The 21,218-nt window shown below is 33.0% G+C and overlaps 1 protein-coding gene across 1 annotated transcript in view; it reads right to left on the bottom strand.

Moving 5' to 3' along the window:
• The window catches only part of jph1a (junctophilin 1a), a 46,248-nt gene that overhangs the window by 2,170 nt on the left and 22,860 nt on the right, over positions 1 to 21,218 (bottom strand). The window contains exons 3-5 of the mRNA XM_051098406.1: positions 16,989 to 17,107; positions 2,337 to 3,025; positions 2,152 to 2,248 (exon numbers count right to left, since the gene is read on the bottom strand). Coding sequence (XP_050954363.1) covers positions 2,168 to 2,248; positions 2,337 to 3,025; positions 16,989 to 17,107 — 889 coding nt within the window. The 3' untranslated portion in view covers positions 2,152 to 2,167. The remainder of the gene's footprint in view (positions 1 to 2,151; positions 2,249 to 2,336; positions 3,026 to 16,988; positions 17,108 to 21,218) is intronic.

The raw sequence follows: 21,218 nt of genomic DNA, 5'->3' as shown, positions 1-21,218 counted from the left end.
AAAAAAACTATAGGGCGATTTCTCGATTTTAATAGATTCTCATTTTAATGAATCAATATTGATTCTTAAATCACAATCGATCTTTTGGTCTGTGCTGTTTTCAGTTGATGAATGGACAGTACATAGTGAGTCTTCCTTCCAATAAATAGCAATAGGCTAGTCTTTGTGTTACTTTTGATATGAAAAAAAAGTCTCAGATTTCAAATTCTGTCAATTTCCTTGGGAAATTCAAGCAATAAATACCATTTTGGCGCTCTTTAATGTGGCGTGATAGATTGTTGTAGCTTCTGTGTACTGTGTACTGTGCGTAATCAAACGCATAAGGAAAAATTTGTGATAGTTTGTTTTTTTTTGTTCTGTATCCCGTGCTCTGCTGCCACACTGGAGCGCACTCACCACCAACTGGACAGGGGTGGGAATTACAGCTAAAATGTACAATAAATCGCCCTCAGTTTAATCTGTAAAAATGACGGACGGCCTTCAGATTTTTCCGTCACTGATAAAAATAAGTTAATGCGACCTCTGGTTGACATATACATATACACATCAACTTTAATTATAGTTGATAAAGGTATTTTTTGTGCAATATATTTTCCAGTCACCATATATTGGTAATAGCTGTTGGTTACACAGTGAGAAAAAAACAACAACAACTATATAATATAGGCAGACTTTAACTCAAAGTAGAATTTAGAATTTAGCAGTTTTTGTACAAGAGTATTTCAGGGTAAAGTTATCACATCTTTATTTTGCTTTTATATATTCTACTTCATTTCTGTAGATAAACTCTAACAATTCTAATGTGCTCATTTGTGAATCCTTTTTTGGCTTAATTTTTCCTTTTATAATTTTGCTGAAAAGTTTATTATTGGCTGTTTGACAGCAGGCTCTGACAACTTAAGGTCAATGGTCAACATTTTAAAATGATCAAGTCTAAATTTTGACTAAAGGCAACTTGCAACGATAAAGCAATGGCAGAATTAATTGCAATGTATTTAGTAAAAAATGTCATTAAACATCCACACAAAGATTATTAAGGAAGTTGCTGAGTATATTTATGTCAGTAATCAAACAATTTCACCTAAATTATTTCATTATTTAAATCTAAATTATTTATAAAATATTTACATTTTTATTACTATCATTGTTGTGCTGCTTAATATTTTTGTGGAAAGCAAAAAACATTTTTTCAGGATTCTTTCTTTGAAAAATCAAACATTTTTGTAACATTACAAATTTATAAATGAACATTTAACATTAACATTATAAAAAAAACTGTATTAAACCTTTAAATGGTAGGGTACAACAGGGGTAAAGGCACACCCTAAGCAGAAACATGATTTACACTGCGCCCAAACTGTGTGACTGCAAAAAAATATATACATTTGTATTTAACATATATGGAGCAACAGATTTTGCGTGAAAATAAATCATACAAGTTGTTTATTTTGTTAACAAATCTTATAAATGTATCCCATCCCAGGAGATCCCATAGTAATTTAATATAGATTTTATTATATATAACTGATATTGACACAAAACATAATATATGATATTTACCATCTAAATCTAACAATGTCATGTCAACAAATGGAAAAGTCAGCCTTCTATTAATTATCATGTTAATTATTTTGCTTATAGCCCCAACAGCAGGGGCGCTTTTTACCCCAAATACCATATTTTTACATATTCTTTTGTTATTTAAAAACTGCTGTTTTAATTATTTTAAACAAAACTGAAAATCATTCAGAAGACTTTGTCTCAAGATATATTCAAGGATTTTAGAGATTCTAATTTGCTACTTAAATCATTTTTAAGAACATCAAATATTAGATCAAGTAAGCACAGTCAAGGATCAGACAAATCTGCACATGCAACTTGAAAAGCAGAAGTTTTGGAAAATACTCCGAAATATTTTTCTGCCATCTAGTGGTTTAGAGGAAAATAATATCATAGGCGCCTTTTACCCCAGTGCACCTTTAGCCCCGTTGTACCCTATATTAAAATAATTTGATGTAGAAACTATTTTCACTCAGAAACTGCTTTTGAATTTTGCAACCAATTGCAAACAGGAAGAAACAGGAATTAAACTTATCGTTTTGAGTTAGAAAAACTGAAATAGTATATTGTATAAAGATAAAAAAAGCTTACCTGAGATGGTAGTGTTTCATGTAAGGAAATGGACAAAAATGATTGCCAATCCAATATTCAAAAGCATCACCATGGCAACCAAAATTGAGTTAGGACCCTGGGTAAAAAGTCACATGATATATAACTCCACAACTCCACAAACAATCTATAAAACACACATCTGTATGTATAAACAAGACACTTACAGATTCTTCCGCTACCGTTTCGTCGGCCATATCTATGCTGGCCTTCTTGGTTTCAGCTAAGCTCTTTGGTTTGATAGACTCTTGTTTCCTGATCTTGGGCTCTGGTTTGGGAGTGGGCGTCCTGACCATTTTGGGTGGCGGAGGCATCCTGGCCAGGCTAGACTGCGTCATCTCAGGCTCTTCATCTTCTGGTTCCTCTGGTGGAGGCAACTGCACCACCGGCTTGACGTAGTAACTGTGATAAGCAGCGTGAAGCTGCCCATTACCTGTACTGGCAGGTTTGGGCTGGGGTTCAAGGGCCTTGGGGGGCTTTGGTGGGGGAACGTCCTGTAGCTTGATGGCCGGTACAGGAGGAGGGGCGGATACTTTGGTGATCTCTGCCACAATCGAGGCTCTCTCTTCTTTGCTTATCTTGCGAGCGACACTACTACTGTCCTTGCTTATCTTTCGGGCTACGCTGCTGTTGTCTTTGCTTATCTTGCGGCTGATGCTGGGGTTGGGCGGCTGGCTCTTATGAGGGGATTGAGGAGGTGACGGGGTTGGGCTCCGGGCAGGAGAGTGGCTTGGAGTCGTGCCGCGCCGATAAAAAGGGCTGCCGGAAGGCTTCTCCTTCTCTTCCTCCTCTTTAGGTGCTTCCTCCTTGATCTCCTCCACCGGCTCACTGAACTTTTGTTTGATGTAGTCAAGTCCTGTAAGGAAGGGAGAAAATGTCAGAGGAAGTCAGAGAAATTGCAAATAACAAAAGGCTGCCAACACAGCTCTGCAAAACCCAAGAACAACCCAAAAGAGATTCAGTGAGTCCATACAAGCGAACCAGCAATTTGACAGCGTTTATGGCATAATTATTACACAAAATCATTTTGACTGGTCACCAAACTTCACACACCTTTGCCAAGTTATAGATCAACACTTTCATCGATAAATAAATAAATAAATACATTTATTTATTTAATAAACTGTTTAACAAAAAGTATATAAAACATATAAACAACATATAAATATAAATAATTTTTTTTCTTTCATTTTATAATTTTACATTAAATATTTTTAATAAGGTGCAAAAACTTCATACACTGTAGCTGAATCCCGGGTCATTGTTGTATTAAAAGTATATAGCCTGTTAGAAATTACACCATTTAATTTTTCTAAATAACTTTTATGTTTTATATTTTTATATAAAATATTTTTATATAGTACAACAAACTTTGTATATTGTATGTATATTTTATTGACACCCAGGTCATCGAGGGGCCATATATATACACACACAAAAATAAAGTTATATATAAATATAAAAAAAATATAAAGTAAACAAATACAATTAATATATACAATAAATATACACATACATCCAAATACAACAAAATAATATGAAATTAATATATAACAAATAAACCTATTTTAAATTTTTATATAAAATCTTTTTATAACGTACAACAAACTTCATATATTGTGTGTGTGTGTATATATATAAACAAACAAACATATATATATATGTTAGATATAAATCTAAAATATAATGAAGTAAATAAATATAATACATATATATATATACATACATCCAAATTTAAAACAAATCAATATAAAATTAATAACACATAATTTTAATTATTTAATATATATATATATATATATATATATATATATATATATAAATAGAAAGTAATATGAAGTAAATAAATATAATAAATATACATACATCCAAATGCATACAAAATCAATAAAAATTAATATATATATATACAGCTTGATGTGTTTATTTACATTTATCTTACATAATTTCACTTATTAAAATGTTTTTTTTTCTGTGGAAACTTTTCAATTCCAATTACAGAAATAATATCTATTTATTCTGATATAGATAGATATTATTTCTCTTATTGGAACTGAAAAGTTTCCACAAAAAAAACAAACAAACAAACAAACAAAAAACATTTTAATAAGCAAAATTATGTAAGATAAATGTAAATAAACACATCAAGCTGTAACAGACCAATGTCACTCTCATTCTTAAAGAAATATTGCACTGTAATTGCACCGGGTTTTAAACAGAAACCTTCTTAAGTCTATTCTGTAAAAAAAAAAAAAAAATACAAGTTTTGTAATGTGTGCAAACCATTCTAATTCTCAACAAAACACACAGTTTGCTCAGTCACCCAGTCAGTGAAAACTCTCTGTCCAGTCTGGATCAATTAACTAGTGAAACTGCTTAACGGGTACCGGCAAAATAATGAATGACGCAGTGCTGAGTTTGCATAATAGAGCTTTCCGGGAAAATCATACGGCTCCAACTAGCTTAAGCCCAAACAATTTAACTGCAGTTTAATTCACTTGACATCTCTGGCATCCAAGATGACCGACTTCAAACAGTGCGAGGGCATTCTTAATGTTTAAAAGGCTTAAATTATCCTCTAAAGATCATTTCTCACAATAACTTGATAAGAGCTGATGCTTTATGGAGGGTCCGTTCTGTTTCGTTCTGTCAGAACACAACTCCTGTCACAAGTTCCTGGCATTGCTTGTGTGATTTACTGATCTGAAGGGACAATGTTAGCTCACTGGGAGCATAATTCACTGCCAAACACACAAGCCTGTTTTTCTATCATTTACAGAAGACACTTACACACTTATATGAGCAGCTATTAACTAACTTAATTATTAAGCATAACACATACTGATGACAGAACACATGTATCTACTGTATTAACATTCAGAATGATTTTAATCTTATGTTGTCTCATGTTACAAGCCTTTGTGTAGAGTGTTATTCTCCACCCAACGCCAAGAACTGTTAATCTTGTAGTTGCGGAGCAACTTAAAAATAAAGTCCACATAATGCTCTAAGATTGCTTTGATCTCTCTTTAATCCTCAAAGCAAAAGTCTGAAAGAAGACTGCTACACTAGGATGCCACAAATACAGTAAAATACTAGTATATGATAAACAAAACAATACAATGTTTAATGTGCCATCTTAATATTAAACCCTACATTACTATAAAGTGAACAAACATTGAACTAACACACATAAATGGAAACAATTGGTGTAGAATTTTAGAATTCAGAAATTGCTAGTACATTTGACAAACAATTGTTGACAAAAATGTGAAATTTTGAAGAATTTCAGTATTTTCTTGTAAAACATACTCCAATAATCTATTTACAACTTCAAAAAATACATTTTTAGAACAGTCAAAAATTAAAATAAATCAAACAATTAAATAATACATACACCGCTGTGTAAAAGTTCAAAGATTTTAATGTTTTTTCTCTTATGCTCATCAAGGCTGTATTTATTTGATCACAAATACAGAAAAATTAGTAATATTGTGAAATATTATTGCAAATTCTAATATTGGTTTCCTATTTTAATATACTTTAAAATAGAATTTATTTTTGTGACGCAGTGCTGAATTTTCATCAGCCATTATTCCAATCTTCAGTGTCACATGATCCTTCAGAAATCATTATAACATGCTGATTTATTATCAGTGTTGAAACTTCTGCTTAATATTTTTTTGGAAACTGTGATTCTTTGATGGACAAAAACTTAAAAAGAACAACATTTATTCAAAACAGGAATATTTTCTAACAATATAAGTCATTGCTGTCACTTTTTTTTAAATCCATTTAACACATCCTTCCTGAACAGTATTTGTTTCTTTAAAAAAAAAAAAAAAAAATTAATTGACCCCAAATAATAGTTTGTATTTCAACATAACATTTCTCTTTTAAATGAAAACTGTTCTTTTTAACTTTTTATTTATCAAAAAATCCTGAAAAAAGTATCATAGGTCCCCAAAAATATTAAAGGAACACTCCACTTTTTTTGAAAATAGGCTCATTTTTCAACTCCCCTAGAGTTCAGCCAATTTCCGGGTCTGGCGGAAGCACTTTTAGCATAGCTTAGCATAGATCATTGCTACACCCATGGCACGGCAGCAAAATTCCTTGATTGTTACGCCAAAATGAGAGTATAGTTCCTAGCCATATCGACCTGGAAAATCGCAACTTTTCATTTTTCAGTGTATATTTAAAGAAATAATTTCACTAAATAAATATTATATACTCATTATACTATATATGTTTTATATACATAAATATTCAAATTACAATATAATATGCATAAGCATAGGGTTCTGCAATTTTATATATCGAATACAGCAACTATGCAATTTGTAATGTTTTATTTGCATCAATGGTCATTCTAAATAATATCCAGTGTAAAATGAGTTAAAATACAAACATTGTTGGTTTCATTTTAATGAAGTGTCACTAATAGAATGTAGAAACTTTAATTTTCTGTGAAGCTGCTTTGAATAAACGTTAATTGAATTGAATTAACAGAGCCGATGGTGGTATGTAAGGCAAAAAGGTTGGTAAAAATTGCAGTGTATTTTGCATGTCAGTTACATAAAGCAACGTCATTGCCTTATTTTCAACATTATACACTACCCGTCAAAAGTTTTTCTCTTCTGCTCACCAAACCTGATCCAAAATACAGCAAAAACAGTAATATTGTGAAATATTTTCACTATTTAAAATAACTGCTTTCTATTTTATTATATATTTTAAAATGAAAATGTATTCCTCTGATCAAAGCTAAATTTTCAGCATCATTACTCCAATAATTCTAATATGCTACTTTGCTGTTCAAGAAACATTTATTATTATTATTATTATTATTATCATCATCATCATCAATATTTTAAACAGTTGAGTACATTTTTTTAGGATTGTTTCATTAAAGATCCAAACATCAGCATTTACTGGAAAAAGTTATAGAAATTAATACTTTTATTTATCAAGGATGCTTTAAATTGATCAAAAGTGATGATAAAGACATTTACAATGTTACAAAAGTTCTATTTCAGATAAATGCTGTTTTTCTGCAGTTTCTATTTATCAAAGAAACATGAAAAAAAAAACTCAGCTGTTTTCAACATAATAATAATAATAAGTGTTTTTAGACCAGCAAATCAAAAAATTAGAATGATTTCTGAAGGATCATGTGACTGAAATAATAATGCTAAAAATTCAGCTTTGAAATCATAGGAATAAATTACATTTTAAAATTTATTCAAATAGAAAACTGTCATTTTAAATATAAAAATATTTAAAAATTTTACTGTTTTGCTGTAGTTTGGATCAAATAAATGCAGAAGAGCAGAAAAGACTTTTTTAATGATGGTGGTAAGGCAAAAAGGTTGGGAAAAGTTGCAGTGTATTTTGCATGTCAATTACATGAAGCAACATCATTGCCTTGTTCTGCAACATTATATGCATAATCATAATCACAATGCATACACCAAATCACTCCAAATGGATTACAAGCACACAATGTGGCGAAACTGCACACTGTAAAAAAGTGTAATATAAAATCTACAACCCCATATATATAAGAATTTATAAGTATAATATGTTTTTTGTATTACCCACAGATGACGGTTATAATGGATAATCCTGGCCATATTCCAGCACCATTAGACAGGCATATGTGGCGGAACGGTCTGTTTAAATCCTCCGGAGCACTGCACTCTAACAGACCTTAAATTAGACTGAGCGTCAATAACGAGAGACATTCATTTGATAGTCGATGGGACGGAAAGGCCCCATCTTCTAAGGTTGTGCCGGAGTTATGCAATCACATCCGCTGCCTTTGTGGATTAGACTATGGCACCTGTGCAGCGCAGCTATGAAAAAATTCAAATTTTTAATAATACAACTTCTCTCTGATTTCATCAAAATCTCTCAATATCCTAATTTGTGTTCTGAAGATGAACAAAGGTCTTACGGGTTTGGAATGACATGAGGGTGAGTAATTAATAACAAAATTTTCATTTTTGAGTGAACTATCCCTTTAAGTGAAATATTTGTAACTAAAGCCAAAAACAAAAAATTATTCCGAAAATATACTGTAACCACAAAAAGCAATGCTGTTTTGTAATTAAATAACAAAATACTGTAAACTACTTGTTACCTTAAAAGAAGATCTCACAACATGATGAGGCATCAAGATGTATAATGAGAACTGTCATGTTGTCATGTGAAATTCAACTCCAAAAATAAGTGGTGGCAATAGAACCTCACAGGCTCAAAATCAGCATAAGGCATTTGACAAAGATCCAAAGGCCTCTCTTATGACATGAGAAGGATTATGAAATCTTTTCACCCACAGTTAAGAGACAACTTAATTACCTCTAACACGAGGGTGGATGACACTGAAGCAGTACTATTGTCTCAGCATGCAACAGATCAAATTCAGAGACGCTACAACGGGGCGCGACAAACATACAAATTCACTCTGTGCAATCAACCTTAACCTTTCGTTTATTATCTACATTGTGAAGAATATTAATAGGCTCCCTAACCTAATAAAAGGAGCATGTGATACAGGAGGCTTTTGAATTTATTAAGCACTTCATAAATTTCATGCCATTGGAGCCTTGTGTGTATTTATGAAACATATCATAATGTATTTCATCATGACAGATCTGATCTGATAGAATAATAATGACTAATAGAATAATAATGATTTATAGTCGATCTATGTATATTCCACTCTAGAACGTTTCCCTCTCTCCACCGCTTTACTTCCTGTCTGTCTGGACTGACCTTTATATCATTAATTACTCACCCTCATGTGGTTCCATCAATAAACCTGGAAGACCTTCGTTCATTTTCGGAACACAAATAAAGATATTTTTGATGAAATCTGAGAGCTTTCTGACCCTGCATAGACAGCAACTGAAACATTCAAAGCCTAGAAAGGTAGTAAAGACATTGTTAAAATAGTCCATGTGACATCAGTGGATCAACTGCAATTTTATGAATTTATGGGAATATAAATACAAAAATAACAACTTTATTCTACAATTCGTTCTTGTCAGTCTTCGCTGCGTGTGCACGAGAGTACTACGACGCACTGAAACAAAAGAGATGAAATTGTTGAATAAAGTCAATATTTTTTTTTTCTTTGCGCATAAAAATATTCATGTAGCTTCAAAAATTAAGGTTGAACCACTGATGTCACATGGACTATTTTAACAATGTCCTTACTACCTTTCTGGGCCTTGAATGCGGTAGTTGCTGTCTATGCAGGGTCAAAAAGCTCTCTGATTTCATCAAAAATATCCTAATTTGTGTTCTGAAGATGAACGAAGGTCTTTCCGGTTTGGAAATTCATTAAGGTGAGTAATTAATGACAGAATTTTCATTGTTGGTCTTAATTGTAAGATAAATTACTACATTACTTATTTAGAATTATATACAGTTTAAGTCAAAAGTTTACATACACCTTGCAGAATCTGCCAAATGTTAATTATTTTACCAAAATAAAAGGGGTCATACAAAATGCATGTTATTTGAAATTTAGTACTGACCTGAATAAGATATTTCACATAAAAGATGTTTACATATAGTCCCCAAGAGAAAATAACTCATATGCAACTATTGCAGAAGGTAAACAATGCTAGTGTTGCTTTCGTCAACGAGAATTCTGACTAAATATCGTCGTCAACGAACCTTTATCACGTGACGAAAACGAGACAAGACAACGTAAATGCTGGTCATGTGACGATGACTATAATTAAATGTATAATGCAGTATTGTTGACGAATAAAAAGGAGACTAAATGTGGTTTACAAAACAAAAACTATGCTAAAATATCTCTTCATTTTCGTTGACCAAAACGAGACGAAATGAAATGTTATAACGTTATTTCTTTTTGTTTAGACGCGTTATTATTATTATTTTGCAATATTTCTGAAGTGGGCTGCATCAGGTTGCACTGCGCAGACGCAGGCGACGTCACTTCCTCAAGCCCCACTCGCGGCATTATTTAGAAGACGACAACAAACAAAGTTAAGTCTGACACAGAGAAAGAGACTGATGGCCGGCCAGCCGGGGTTTGTCTTTGGGAGAAAAAGAAGAAACGATTTAAAATTTATGTGTGTGTACTTCTAACATGTTTGGATGGTAAAATAAATGTTGTAAATTCAAATCAGAGCGTCTTCCGTGTCTGGAATGGATGTATTCTTAAGTCTATAAGGTAACAATAATATAATAACATAACCTTGTTTGAAATGGGATTGGCTAAAAGAAAAGTTTGGTTTCGTCTACACTACTAGGTACTTATACTATATTGACTGAGTTAAATAGAACTGCATTACTAAAAAGAGACTAAAATACAATTTTCATTGACTAAAACTAGACTAAATGTCATCAGTTTTTGTAGACTAAAACTAGACTAAAATGTCATCAGTTTTTGTCAACTAAAACTAGACGAAAATAGTCATGCATAATTCTGACTAAAATAAGACTAAAATGCTCAGACTTTTAGTTGACTGAAACTTGACTAGACTAAAAACAGTATGAACGTCACTAAAACTAATAAAACTAAAATGACAGCTTCACACAAAGACTAGACTAAAACTAAAATTAAAACAGGCTGCCAAAAACAACACTAAACGATGCATTAAGAGCCGGGGGGTGAAAACTTTTGAAAGGAATAAGGATGTGTACATTTTTCTTATTTTGCCTAAATATCATATTTTTTTTCATTTAGTACTGCCTTCCAGAAGCTACAGAAGATACTTACATGTTCCCCAGAAGACAAAATAAGTTAAATTTACCCTGATCTTCAAATTCAAAAAGTTTTCACCCTCCGGCTCCTAATGGATTGTGTTTCCATTCCTTATGGAGCATCAGTGAGCATTTGAACCTTCTGTAATAGTTGCATATGAGTCCCTCAGTTGTCCTCAGTGTGAAAAAATGGATCTCAAAATCATAGAGTCATTGATGGAAAGGGTTCAAAGTTTAACTGTTCAGTACAAACAAGGAACTTAAGAACAACTATCACTAAACAAACAAAAAACAGCTGTGGATCATTCAGGTAACAACACAGTATTAAGAATCTTTAAGAAGTGTATGTGAACTTTTGAACAGGGTCATTTTTATAAATTCAACTATTATTTTCTCTTGTGGACTATATGTAAATATCTTTTATGTAAAATCTTATTCAGGTCAGTACTAAATAAAAAAAATAACATGCATTTTGTACGATCCTTCTTATTTTGATAAAATAATTAACATTTTGCAGATTCCACAAGGTGTATGTAAACTTTTGACTTCAACTGTATGCCAAAATCTAAGCCATAAAGGTTGTACTCAAATGGCATAACTAGAGAAAAAGAGAGGTGAACTGTTGAGGGTCATAAGGTCAGGGTAGCACCTGTCTTCTGTGCACCTTGCATTGAAGAGATGGGCAGTGATTGAGTGATTTAAAGCGAGGTGGGAAGAGGAGGTGCAGTCAAGGTTCAAAACGTCTGACTGAAGGAATGGACAGCTGCAGTTAGAGCCCTACTCGCTGTCCTGCCATTCCAGCTCCCGACCATTCCAACTATCCCTCTGCTAGCTCCCTGTAAAGGACACACTCGCTCCAAATATAGCGCAATTAACGTCACTCTATAAACCTCGTCGGGTAGACCGTTTCAAACAGAGCCTAAAGACAACCATGGTGACAGTGCAGTGTTTTTTCCTGATGTGTTACAAAGGCATACTTAACCTATGCACTAATCTGCCATAAGCCAGAAATGTCAATTACGAGTGCTAGTGTTTACTCTTCTGAGCGTGATGTTTGAGAGCTAGCGGGAGAACCAGGCAACGCTGGGGATCAGGTGGATCAGGCCAGATCACATCAAAAAGCCACTTTGTTTTCATACGACACTTGTCGATTGAAATCTGTTTGTTTCTGCAATGAAAACATCATTATATAAAACAAAACAGCTCATATGAAACCAAGTAAGTCTAAATTATTATTCCTGTGATGGCAAAGCTTTCAGCAGGCATTTCTCTAGTCTTCAGTGTCACATGATCTTTCAGAAGTTTGTTTAGGAGCTTAAAGTGTTTGATGTTACACTAAAAGTGTTGTTTAACTTGTTGCAGCGTTTGTTCAAATAGACTGTGTAGTTACTTATGGGCAGCATACTGCATGTGAGTGCTGTAAAAGAAACCTCGCCTAAAAAAATAAACAGGGAAGTGCTAACACTTGCAACTCTTGAAATGTGAATGTCTGGCCAGTTTTAGCATGCAGGGTATGTACTGAAAACGTATCGTATTAAATAAACACATGGCGGCTGTGACCTCAAGTGTGTTAGCCATTAAATCTAGTGGCACTTATTAAAGACTTATTAACAAATTATATCCTCCCTTGGATTAATCTGTACTATCACAAGCGCTACTATCAAAATGAACCTGTATATGTGAATGAATCTAGCATGACACATCATGTGCACTGAATTCAATTGATCAACAAAAATGTACTATTATTTGCAATTTTTCATATACTACCATTCAAAAGTTTGGAATCAGTATGCTTATTTATTTATTTATTTATTTATTTTAAGAAATTCAGCAAGGATGCATTTAATTACCAAACTTGACAATAAAGACATTTATGTTACAAAATATTTCAAAGAAATGTTCTTTTGTACTTTTTATTCATCAAAAAAAGAAAAAAAAAATCTATTTTATATTTATAAATTTACAATGTAATTAATTTAGTTAGTTCATTAAAGCCAAGTGTGAATCTCATCAAGTTAGTATTTTTAAGCATTTTACATTTATTCCAGAATAATAACTCAAGGCAGTAACAATTTAAAGAATATATTTGTGAACCTGTTACGTTATTTTTTTAATAGTTAACTTTGAACTATTTTTGAATTTTTCAGATCATCAGTTATCAAAGCTTGGTATATATTGGTCACAGACACAGAGATTTACTTTAAACTTCACCTAGATGATTACTCACTAAAAACACCAACATATCATGTTTTCATGCCATTTTTAATCTTATTTTGATGTAACAAAGTGGTTATTTTTAACACCAATAAACTGTTAATTCAGACTGATTTGTGAATGCGTAACGAGACGGAGACTGAGATGGCAGAGAGTGCACCCTGTATATTTTCTTTATTTTACAAAAGCACATTGTTCTGTTGTCATTATGACTATACTCAAATAAAATTAGACTTATTCTTAGACTCTTATTCTTATCTGTACAATCAAAAATAATGGAGTATTTTTAGTTCTTTTTTCGCGTCATCAAGAAAAAAACAGACAGACCACAGTGGTGTGGTTTTCGACCCCAGAAGGTTTAAGTGTTGCCGTGTGATGTTTTTCATGTCCATGGGTTGAAGCCATCCCAGTAACATGATATTTAACCCCTGGAAGGTGCTACAATAGTGTAGATTAGTGTACAATGTTTTATTCATTTAACATATTTAATACTGGGGGCATCCAAGATATTTGAACATTTTTTAAAAAAGTAACACAATAGTTACTTTCCCTGGTAATTGGTTACTTTTGTAATGTAACTCAGTTACTAACTTAGTTACTATTTGTGAGAAGTAACTAGTAGCTATAACTAATTACTTTTTTAAAGTAACATGCTCAACACTGCCTCCTCTCACGTGACTTTCCCCCATTCATTCTCAATTACCCCCCAACAAACTCACTGCACGCTTTAGGGGGTCTGTTAAAACTAAATGGGCTCAGGGGAGGTGAGAGAGACGTGGACTCCTGCTGTAACTTCACTTGCTGGTGTTGCTGTTGGACAGTGTTTCTTTAGAAAAACGAGTGATTTACACACTTTTTAATGTTATATTTTGTAATACTGGTGTTTGGAGTTCTATATATTTCAATAACTCCTTTGCCTCCTTGGAGGAAACGCCCATGATATTGAAGACCGAAATGGCTGCTGAAAATTCATCTTTTCCATTGCAGGAATAAATTATAATACTTCACAATATTACTGTTTTACTGTATTGCTGATTACAAATTGCAGAACTGATGAGCATAAGACACTTAAAAAACATTTTAAAAATCTTACCAACCTCCAAACCATTAAACAGTAATGTCTATATTTTTGATTCTGCTTATGTCCACAGTTACTCAGTTAGTTAAAAAGTGCACAATCTTATGTTACAAATTCTTACAAAACCAGTTTTGCTTCATCACTGAACAAGCCGGGAATAAGGTAGTGTGTTAAACAATCTGGCATTAGATTTCACAAATAATGGATTGTAGTTTAGACAAAAGGGTAAATCAGGTCACTGAGAGAGTAAAAACAAATGGCAGAACAAAGAGAGTGAGTTCTGAGCAAATCTGAGTGACAGCAGTTCTCCAGAAACGGCTCTGTTTAATTAAGATTTTATCTCCCTAGTGGCTTTCGCAAAGATTTCACAGGTATCTGTAAAACCTGATTCATTTGCACAGTCACATCCTGTCTAACATAAGCGTGAAGGTGATTTCCAGTTATAGATCTGCAGAAGGTTATGTACCAGGTCCCTTGTGAGTTTGACCTTTCTCCCTTGACCTCCCTGTGCTCAGCTGGCAGGAGTTTATGGTGTAGTTTGGGTGGGGTTTGCTTCTGAAAACTGAGAAGTGTTTCTGGGACCTTTTCCATGAGAGGTGAGCGGCACAATAGAGCTGTAACTTGACATGCCCACTTCTTATCTGAATCCGCTCACTGATAGCAATGTGCCGTACGCATGGCACACTCAACAAGCCTCACATTCCTCATCCAGAGAACATTCTCGGTTTGATATGGACGACATTCTTTGGCTGCGGTCAGAAGCATTTCCAAAGGGAACGAGAACAATCACAGAGGAACGGTCTACTAATATTAGTGCTCTCTAATGTTGAGTGATAAACATCTTTTGTTTTGAATAAGACTGTCAGTGTATACTGGAAAAATGATTTGATGAACAAGTGTTACTCATCCTCATGTCGTTTCAAAACAGTGAGACCTTTGTCCATCTTCAGAACACAAATTAAGATATTTCTGATGAAATCCGAGAAATCCGAGACCGTACACAACTGACACGTTCAGGGTCCAGAAAGGTAGTAAGGAATGTAGTGAAATGTAAAGGTAGTTAAAATATCTTAATTTGTGTTTCAAAGATGAACAAAGGTCTTACAGGCTTGGAACGAAATGAGGGTGAGTAATTACAGAATTTTAATTTTTGGGTAAACTACCCCTTTAAATCAAGATGCACTGTAAAGCAAAATTAAATAAAATATTGCGTTTTTGTAACAATTCATTAAAATTAAGTGATGTTATGCTCCAAGTTGTTTTACCATTGCATTTAAGTTTTTATATACAGGTGCATCTCAATAAATTTGAATGTTGCAGAAAAGTTCATTTATTTCAGTAATTCAACTCAAATTGTGAAACTTGTGTATTAAATAAATTCAATGCACACAGACTGAAGTAGTTTAAGTTTTTGGTTCTTTTAATTGTGATGATTTTGACTCACATTTAACAAAAAAACCCACCAATTCACTATCTTAACAAATAAGAATACTTCATAAGACCAATAAAAAACATTTTTAGTGAATTGTTGGCCTTCTGGAAAGTATGTTCATTTACTGTATATGTACTCAATACTTGGTAGGGGCTCCTTTTGCTTTAATTACTGCCTCAGTTCGGCGTGGCATGGAGGTGATCAGTCTGTGGCACTGCTGAGGTGGTATGGAAGCCCACCCTTCCTCCAGACTCAGGACATTGGTTTCCAAATAAAATACAAAACTTGCTCTCATCTGAAAAGAGGACTTTGGACCACTGGGCAACAGTCCATTTCTTCTTCTCCTTAGCCCAGGTAAGATGCCTCTGACGTTGTCTGCGGTTCAGGAGTGGCTTAACAAGAGGAATACGACAACTGCAGCCAAATTCCTTGACACGTCTGTGTGTGGTGGCTCTTGATGCCTTGACCCCAGCCTCAGTCCTTTCCTTGTGAAGTTCACCCAAATTCTTGAATCGATTTTGCTTGACAAGCCTCTCAAGGCTGCGGTTCTCTCGGTTGGTTGTGCATCTTTTTCTTCCACACTTTTTCCTTCCACTCAACTTTCTGTTAACATGCTTGGATACAGCACTCTGTGAACAGCCAGCTTCTTTGGTAATGAATGTTTGAGGCTTACCCTCCTTGTGAAGGGTGTCAATGATTGTCTTCTGGACAACTGTCAGATCAGCAGTCTTCCCATGATTGTGTAGCCTAGTGTTTTGAGTTGATTAGCTGATTGGCATGTCACCATATTCTAATTTGTTGAGATAGTAAATTGGTGGGTTTTTGTCACATGTGCGCCAAAATCATCACAATTAAAAGAACCAAAGACTTAAACTACTTCAGTCTGTGTGCACTGAATTTATTTAATACACAAGTTTCACAATTTGAGTTGAATTACTGAAATATATGAATTTTTCCACTACATTCTAATTTATTGAGATGCATCTGTATATAGATAAATATTATAAATAAATACATAGCATGTTTATTTGATGAATATTTACATTACAAAAATCCACAAGGTATGTATTTAAATAATATTTTTACATTAAAATGCTAAAATAAATTTCTCTTGACTCATGTTCACTGTCAAAAAACCTAGCCAGGGAAAAGCATTCATGTCTTTCTGTACTGTTCCCTCAGCAGAGCTCCATAAGCTGAACAAGGTTTATGTGGAGGTAAGTATCTGTTGCGAGGAATGTAAGTGAGGGTGTGTGGTTATAATCTGGTGGCTTTCATCATAGGTATTTAAATCTTATTTTCAGGGTGTGTGTGGGGGAATATAAAAACCTTTTTTCGGTAACTTACCTGGTTGATGGAAGCTTGGAGATAATTCACGAGCCACAGCTCTGGCTAAGTCTGATTCCTGACACGCTGCAAGTGCGGCCTGGTCTGCTGCTTCACTCTTAGTCCTTGCGTGGGCTGTCCTGTACACACATGACACAGAAAAGTTACAGCATACTTTCTGAAACCTAAATGTAAATATATTCTATTTAAGGTTATTAAATTCTTTGAATGAGTGCTTTGCTGAATGCTTGTGCTTGGGTTACTGAAACGAGGACGCATTAACGTATGTATTGTTGAGGCCTGCCTGTAGCTGTGTATAGGGAGGAGGGCAGAGGGGATCAGTGTTATGTGCACATGCATGCTCGATGCATGTGTGTATATGGACGGTGGAGGATTCATCTGTCTAAATAGTACTATGGGGTGTGCTGATCCCCCGTTTTTGTCAAATCCAAATCCTGCTTTTACAAATGGACGGGGACAAAGCATTTAATCTGGTCGGAGGGCACAGACCACAAAAACACATCCCTCTTACTCAGCAGACAACACGCATGGTGAGAAAACTAAGACTTGTGTGTGACTTGAGTGTGTGTATATATATATATATATATATATATACACACACACACACACTACCAGTCAAAAGTTTTTGAACAGTAAGATATTTAATATTTTTAAAGAAATCTCTTCTGCTCACCAAGCCTGCATTTATCTGATCCAAAGTACAGCAAAAACAGTGAAATACTTTTACTATTTAAAATAACTGCTTTCTATTTGAATTTTAAAATGTAATTTATTTCTGCGATTTGAAAGCTGAATTTTTAGCATCATTACAGTCACATGATCCTTCAGAAATCATTCTAATATTCTGATTTGCTGCTCAAAAGACATTTATCATTATTATTTTGTTGAAAACAGCTGAGTCGATTTTTTTCAAGCTTCTTTGTTCAATAGAAAGTTCAGAAGAACAGCATTTATCTGAAATAAAAATCTTTTCTAACATTATAAATGTTTTTATCATCAGTTTAAAGCATCTTTGCTAAATAAAAGCTTTTGAATATAATAGTGTATAATATTACAAAAGCTTTTTATTTCAGATAAATGCTGATATTTGCATATTTCTATTGATCAAATTTTTTTGGAAAAATGTACTTAACTTTTAAATATTGATGATAATAATAAAAATGTTTCTTTAACAGCAAATTAGCATATTAGAATGATTTCTGAAGGATCATGTGACATTGAAGACTGGAGTAATGATGCTGAAAATTCAGCTTTGATCACAGGAATAAATTACATTTTAAAATATATTCAACTAGAAAACAGTTATTTTAAATTGTAAAAATCTCAGAATTGTACCGTTTTTGCTGTACTTTGCTGTACTAGCAGAAGAGGTTTCTTTAAAAAAACATTAAAAATCTTACTGTTCAAATACTTTTGACTGGTGAATTTTAATTAAAATATTTTGTTACAAAAACAATATATAAATATTTTTAATATAAAATGCTAACATGTACACCTAATAGTTGACCATTTTAATATTTAGATATAAAATTATTTAAATCATTTACAGCATATAATGTAAATATTAAAATATTAAACACAATATTTCTAAAATTTGGTATTTATGCCATATTACAATTTTTTTTAATGTATATTTAAATATTTCAGTACTTATGTACTCATTCAAATAGTATAAATTATTAAATAAAATATTAAATATTTAATCAAATATATATTTTTTAAATTCAATAATATAAATCATATCTAATATCTGTATGTGCTTGGTTGAGACATGTATGAGTAAGTTACCAAGATAAAAAAAAATGTTTATTGCTGTGCAAAGCATGTGACATTTCTGATATTTGAAACATTTAAGCTTACAAAAGCAAAAGTCTCCAAATGGAAAAAGGAGGATTAATCATGACCACAGGAAATAATTATGAAGCAAACTAGCACATAAAAAGTAAACATCAGAAAAAAGAAAAAGGTTTATGGCGTGTTTGGATCATGATAGGCTTGGCCTCTGGGTGGCTTTAATGAAGTCTGCATCATACTGAAACACAAGCTTATGGACAGGAATCAAGAGGTGACCTGCTTCTCAAATCCCTTCAAAACCCCCGACGTGCTGCAACACACACACTGTTTTCATCTTCTCACAGAACAGCCAGATTGAGTCTGTGCAGCGTATGCATTAAGCGTCAGGGATTTTTCCCGTCGGTTCAGGGATATTACTATAACTATTACGCAACCTAGCATCAAAAGCACAAGATAAACACTCGGATTAGTCCAACTTGGTGCTTCAGCTAGACCTACCTCCAAATGCGAAATGTCAAAACAAGATGCATCAGCAGAATGCGAATATTTAAGTGTTCACAGAAATGAAAGCTTTTAGTTTGCTATAAAGTATCAGCATCCTGTGACTATGATGGATTGAGATGTTTATGGCTTCGTTAAACCCTTCTTAGACAAAGTGGACGTCTGTTTTAATCATTAACCATATTTAAAATGCAAGAGGCCAGATGCTCTGGGACAGAGTCTGGCTGCCAGTGCAAAAATAGCTTATCATTGAGGGACAAAGAAGTACTTTCTGCTCAGCTTCGGATTCTGACACATATGGGCCTCTATTTCCGATAGTCACATAATAACGATCATTGTAGAATCTGCATGTAGAAGCATGCAAAGGAAGTGATGAAATTTGAGGGAGTTCTAGACGCATCTATTTGGGGTATAAGACAGACTGTGGGATTATGGAGGCCAGGCTTTGAGCTCTATGTGTGACATCACGGCCCATCATAAGACTCAATAAGCAAATCCACATAAAATATATTACTATGATAAACACACCACATAAGCTGGTCAAATCTTTTTTCAGCTATTTACAATAAAACTTTAATGGCACATGACATACTGAATATATACACTACCAGTCAAAAGTTTTTGAACAGTAAGATTTTTTATTTATTTTAAAGGAGTCTCTTTCTGCTCTGATCAAAACACAGCAAAAACAGTAATATTCTGAAATATTTTTACTATTTAAAATGTTTTCTATTTGAATATATTTTTACATTTATTATTGAAATCATTCTAACATGCTGATTTGCTGTTTAAAAAACATTTTTTATTACTATCATCAATATTCAAAACAGTTGAGTACATCTTTTCAGGATTCTTTGATGAATAGAAAGATCCAAAGATTAGCATTTATCTAAAATAAAAAGCTTTTGTAACATTACACACTATACCATTCAAAAACTTGGAGTCATTATCATTTTTATTTTTAGTTATTTTGATTTGAAGTGATGATAAAGACATTAATAATGCTACAAAAGGTTTCTATTTCAGATAAATGCTGTTCTTTTGAACTTTCTATTCATCAAAGAAAACTGAAAAAAAATTCTACTCAGCTGTTTTCAACATAATAAATGTTTTTTAAACAGCAAATCAGAATATTAGAATGATTTCTTAAAGATTATGTAACTGGAGTAATGATGCTAAAAAATTAATTTTGAAATCACAGGAATAAATTACATTTTAAAATATATTCACATAGAAAACAGTTATTTCAAATAGAAAAAACATTTCAGAATTTTACTGTTTTTGCTGTACTTTGGGCCAAATAAATGCAGGCTTGGTGAGACTTTTGATTGGTAATGCACAAGTTTTTAAGGAAATTAATATTTTCGTTCAGCAAGGATGCATTTAATTGATCAGTGACAGTAAAGATATTTATAAGATAACAAAAAATTTCTAAAGATTTCCGTTTCAAGAATTCTTTTAAAAATTCTAAAAAACTAAATTATAACAGTTTCCACAAAAATATTCAGAATGATTTCTGAAAGTCTGATCGTCATGTGACACTGAAAACTGGAGTAATGATGCTGAAAATTCATATTGTATTCATATGTATTTTTTCTATAAATGCAGCATCGATGAGCATCAGAAAAAAAATTGAGGGGAGGGAAAAAAAAAAAAAAAAAAAAAAAATACCCCAAACGAGTCAAAAAATCTGAAACCACTAGTAAAAAAAAATGCTTTTAATAGAATATTTTCCACATCAACATAATTTAGTTAAAAAAGTAATATGAATTTCATAATGTTTTGTTATTTGGCATACTTTTAAGAATCTTAAAGGGACAGTTCACCCAAAAATTACCCCGTGATTTACTCACCCTCAAGCCATCCTAGGTGTATATGACTTTCTTCTTTCAAACAAATACAGTTGGAGTTCTCCAATTGTCTCCTGGCTCTTCC

The sequence above is a fragment of the Labeo rohita genome, chromosome 24 (assembly GCF_022985175.1).
Source record: "Labeo rohita strain BAU-BD-2019 chromosome 24, IGBB_LRoh.1.0, whole genome shotgun sequence".
NCBI lineage: Eukaryota > Metazoa > Chordata > Actinopteri > Cypriniformes > Cyprinidae > Labeo > Labeo rohita.
The sequence above is the reverse complement of the archived record's forward strand: the minus strand, read 5'-3'. Positions and strand labels throughout refer to the sequence as shown.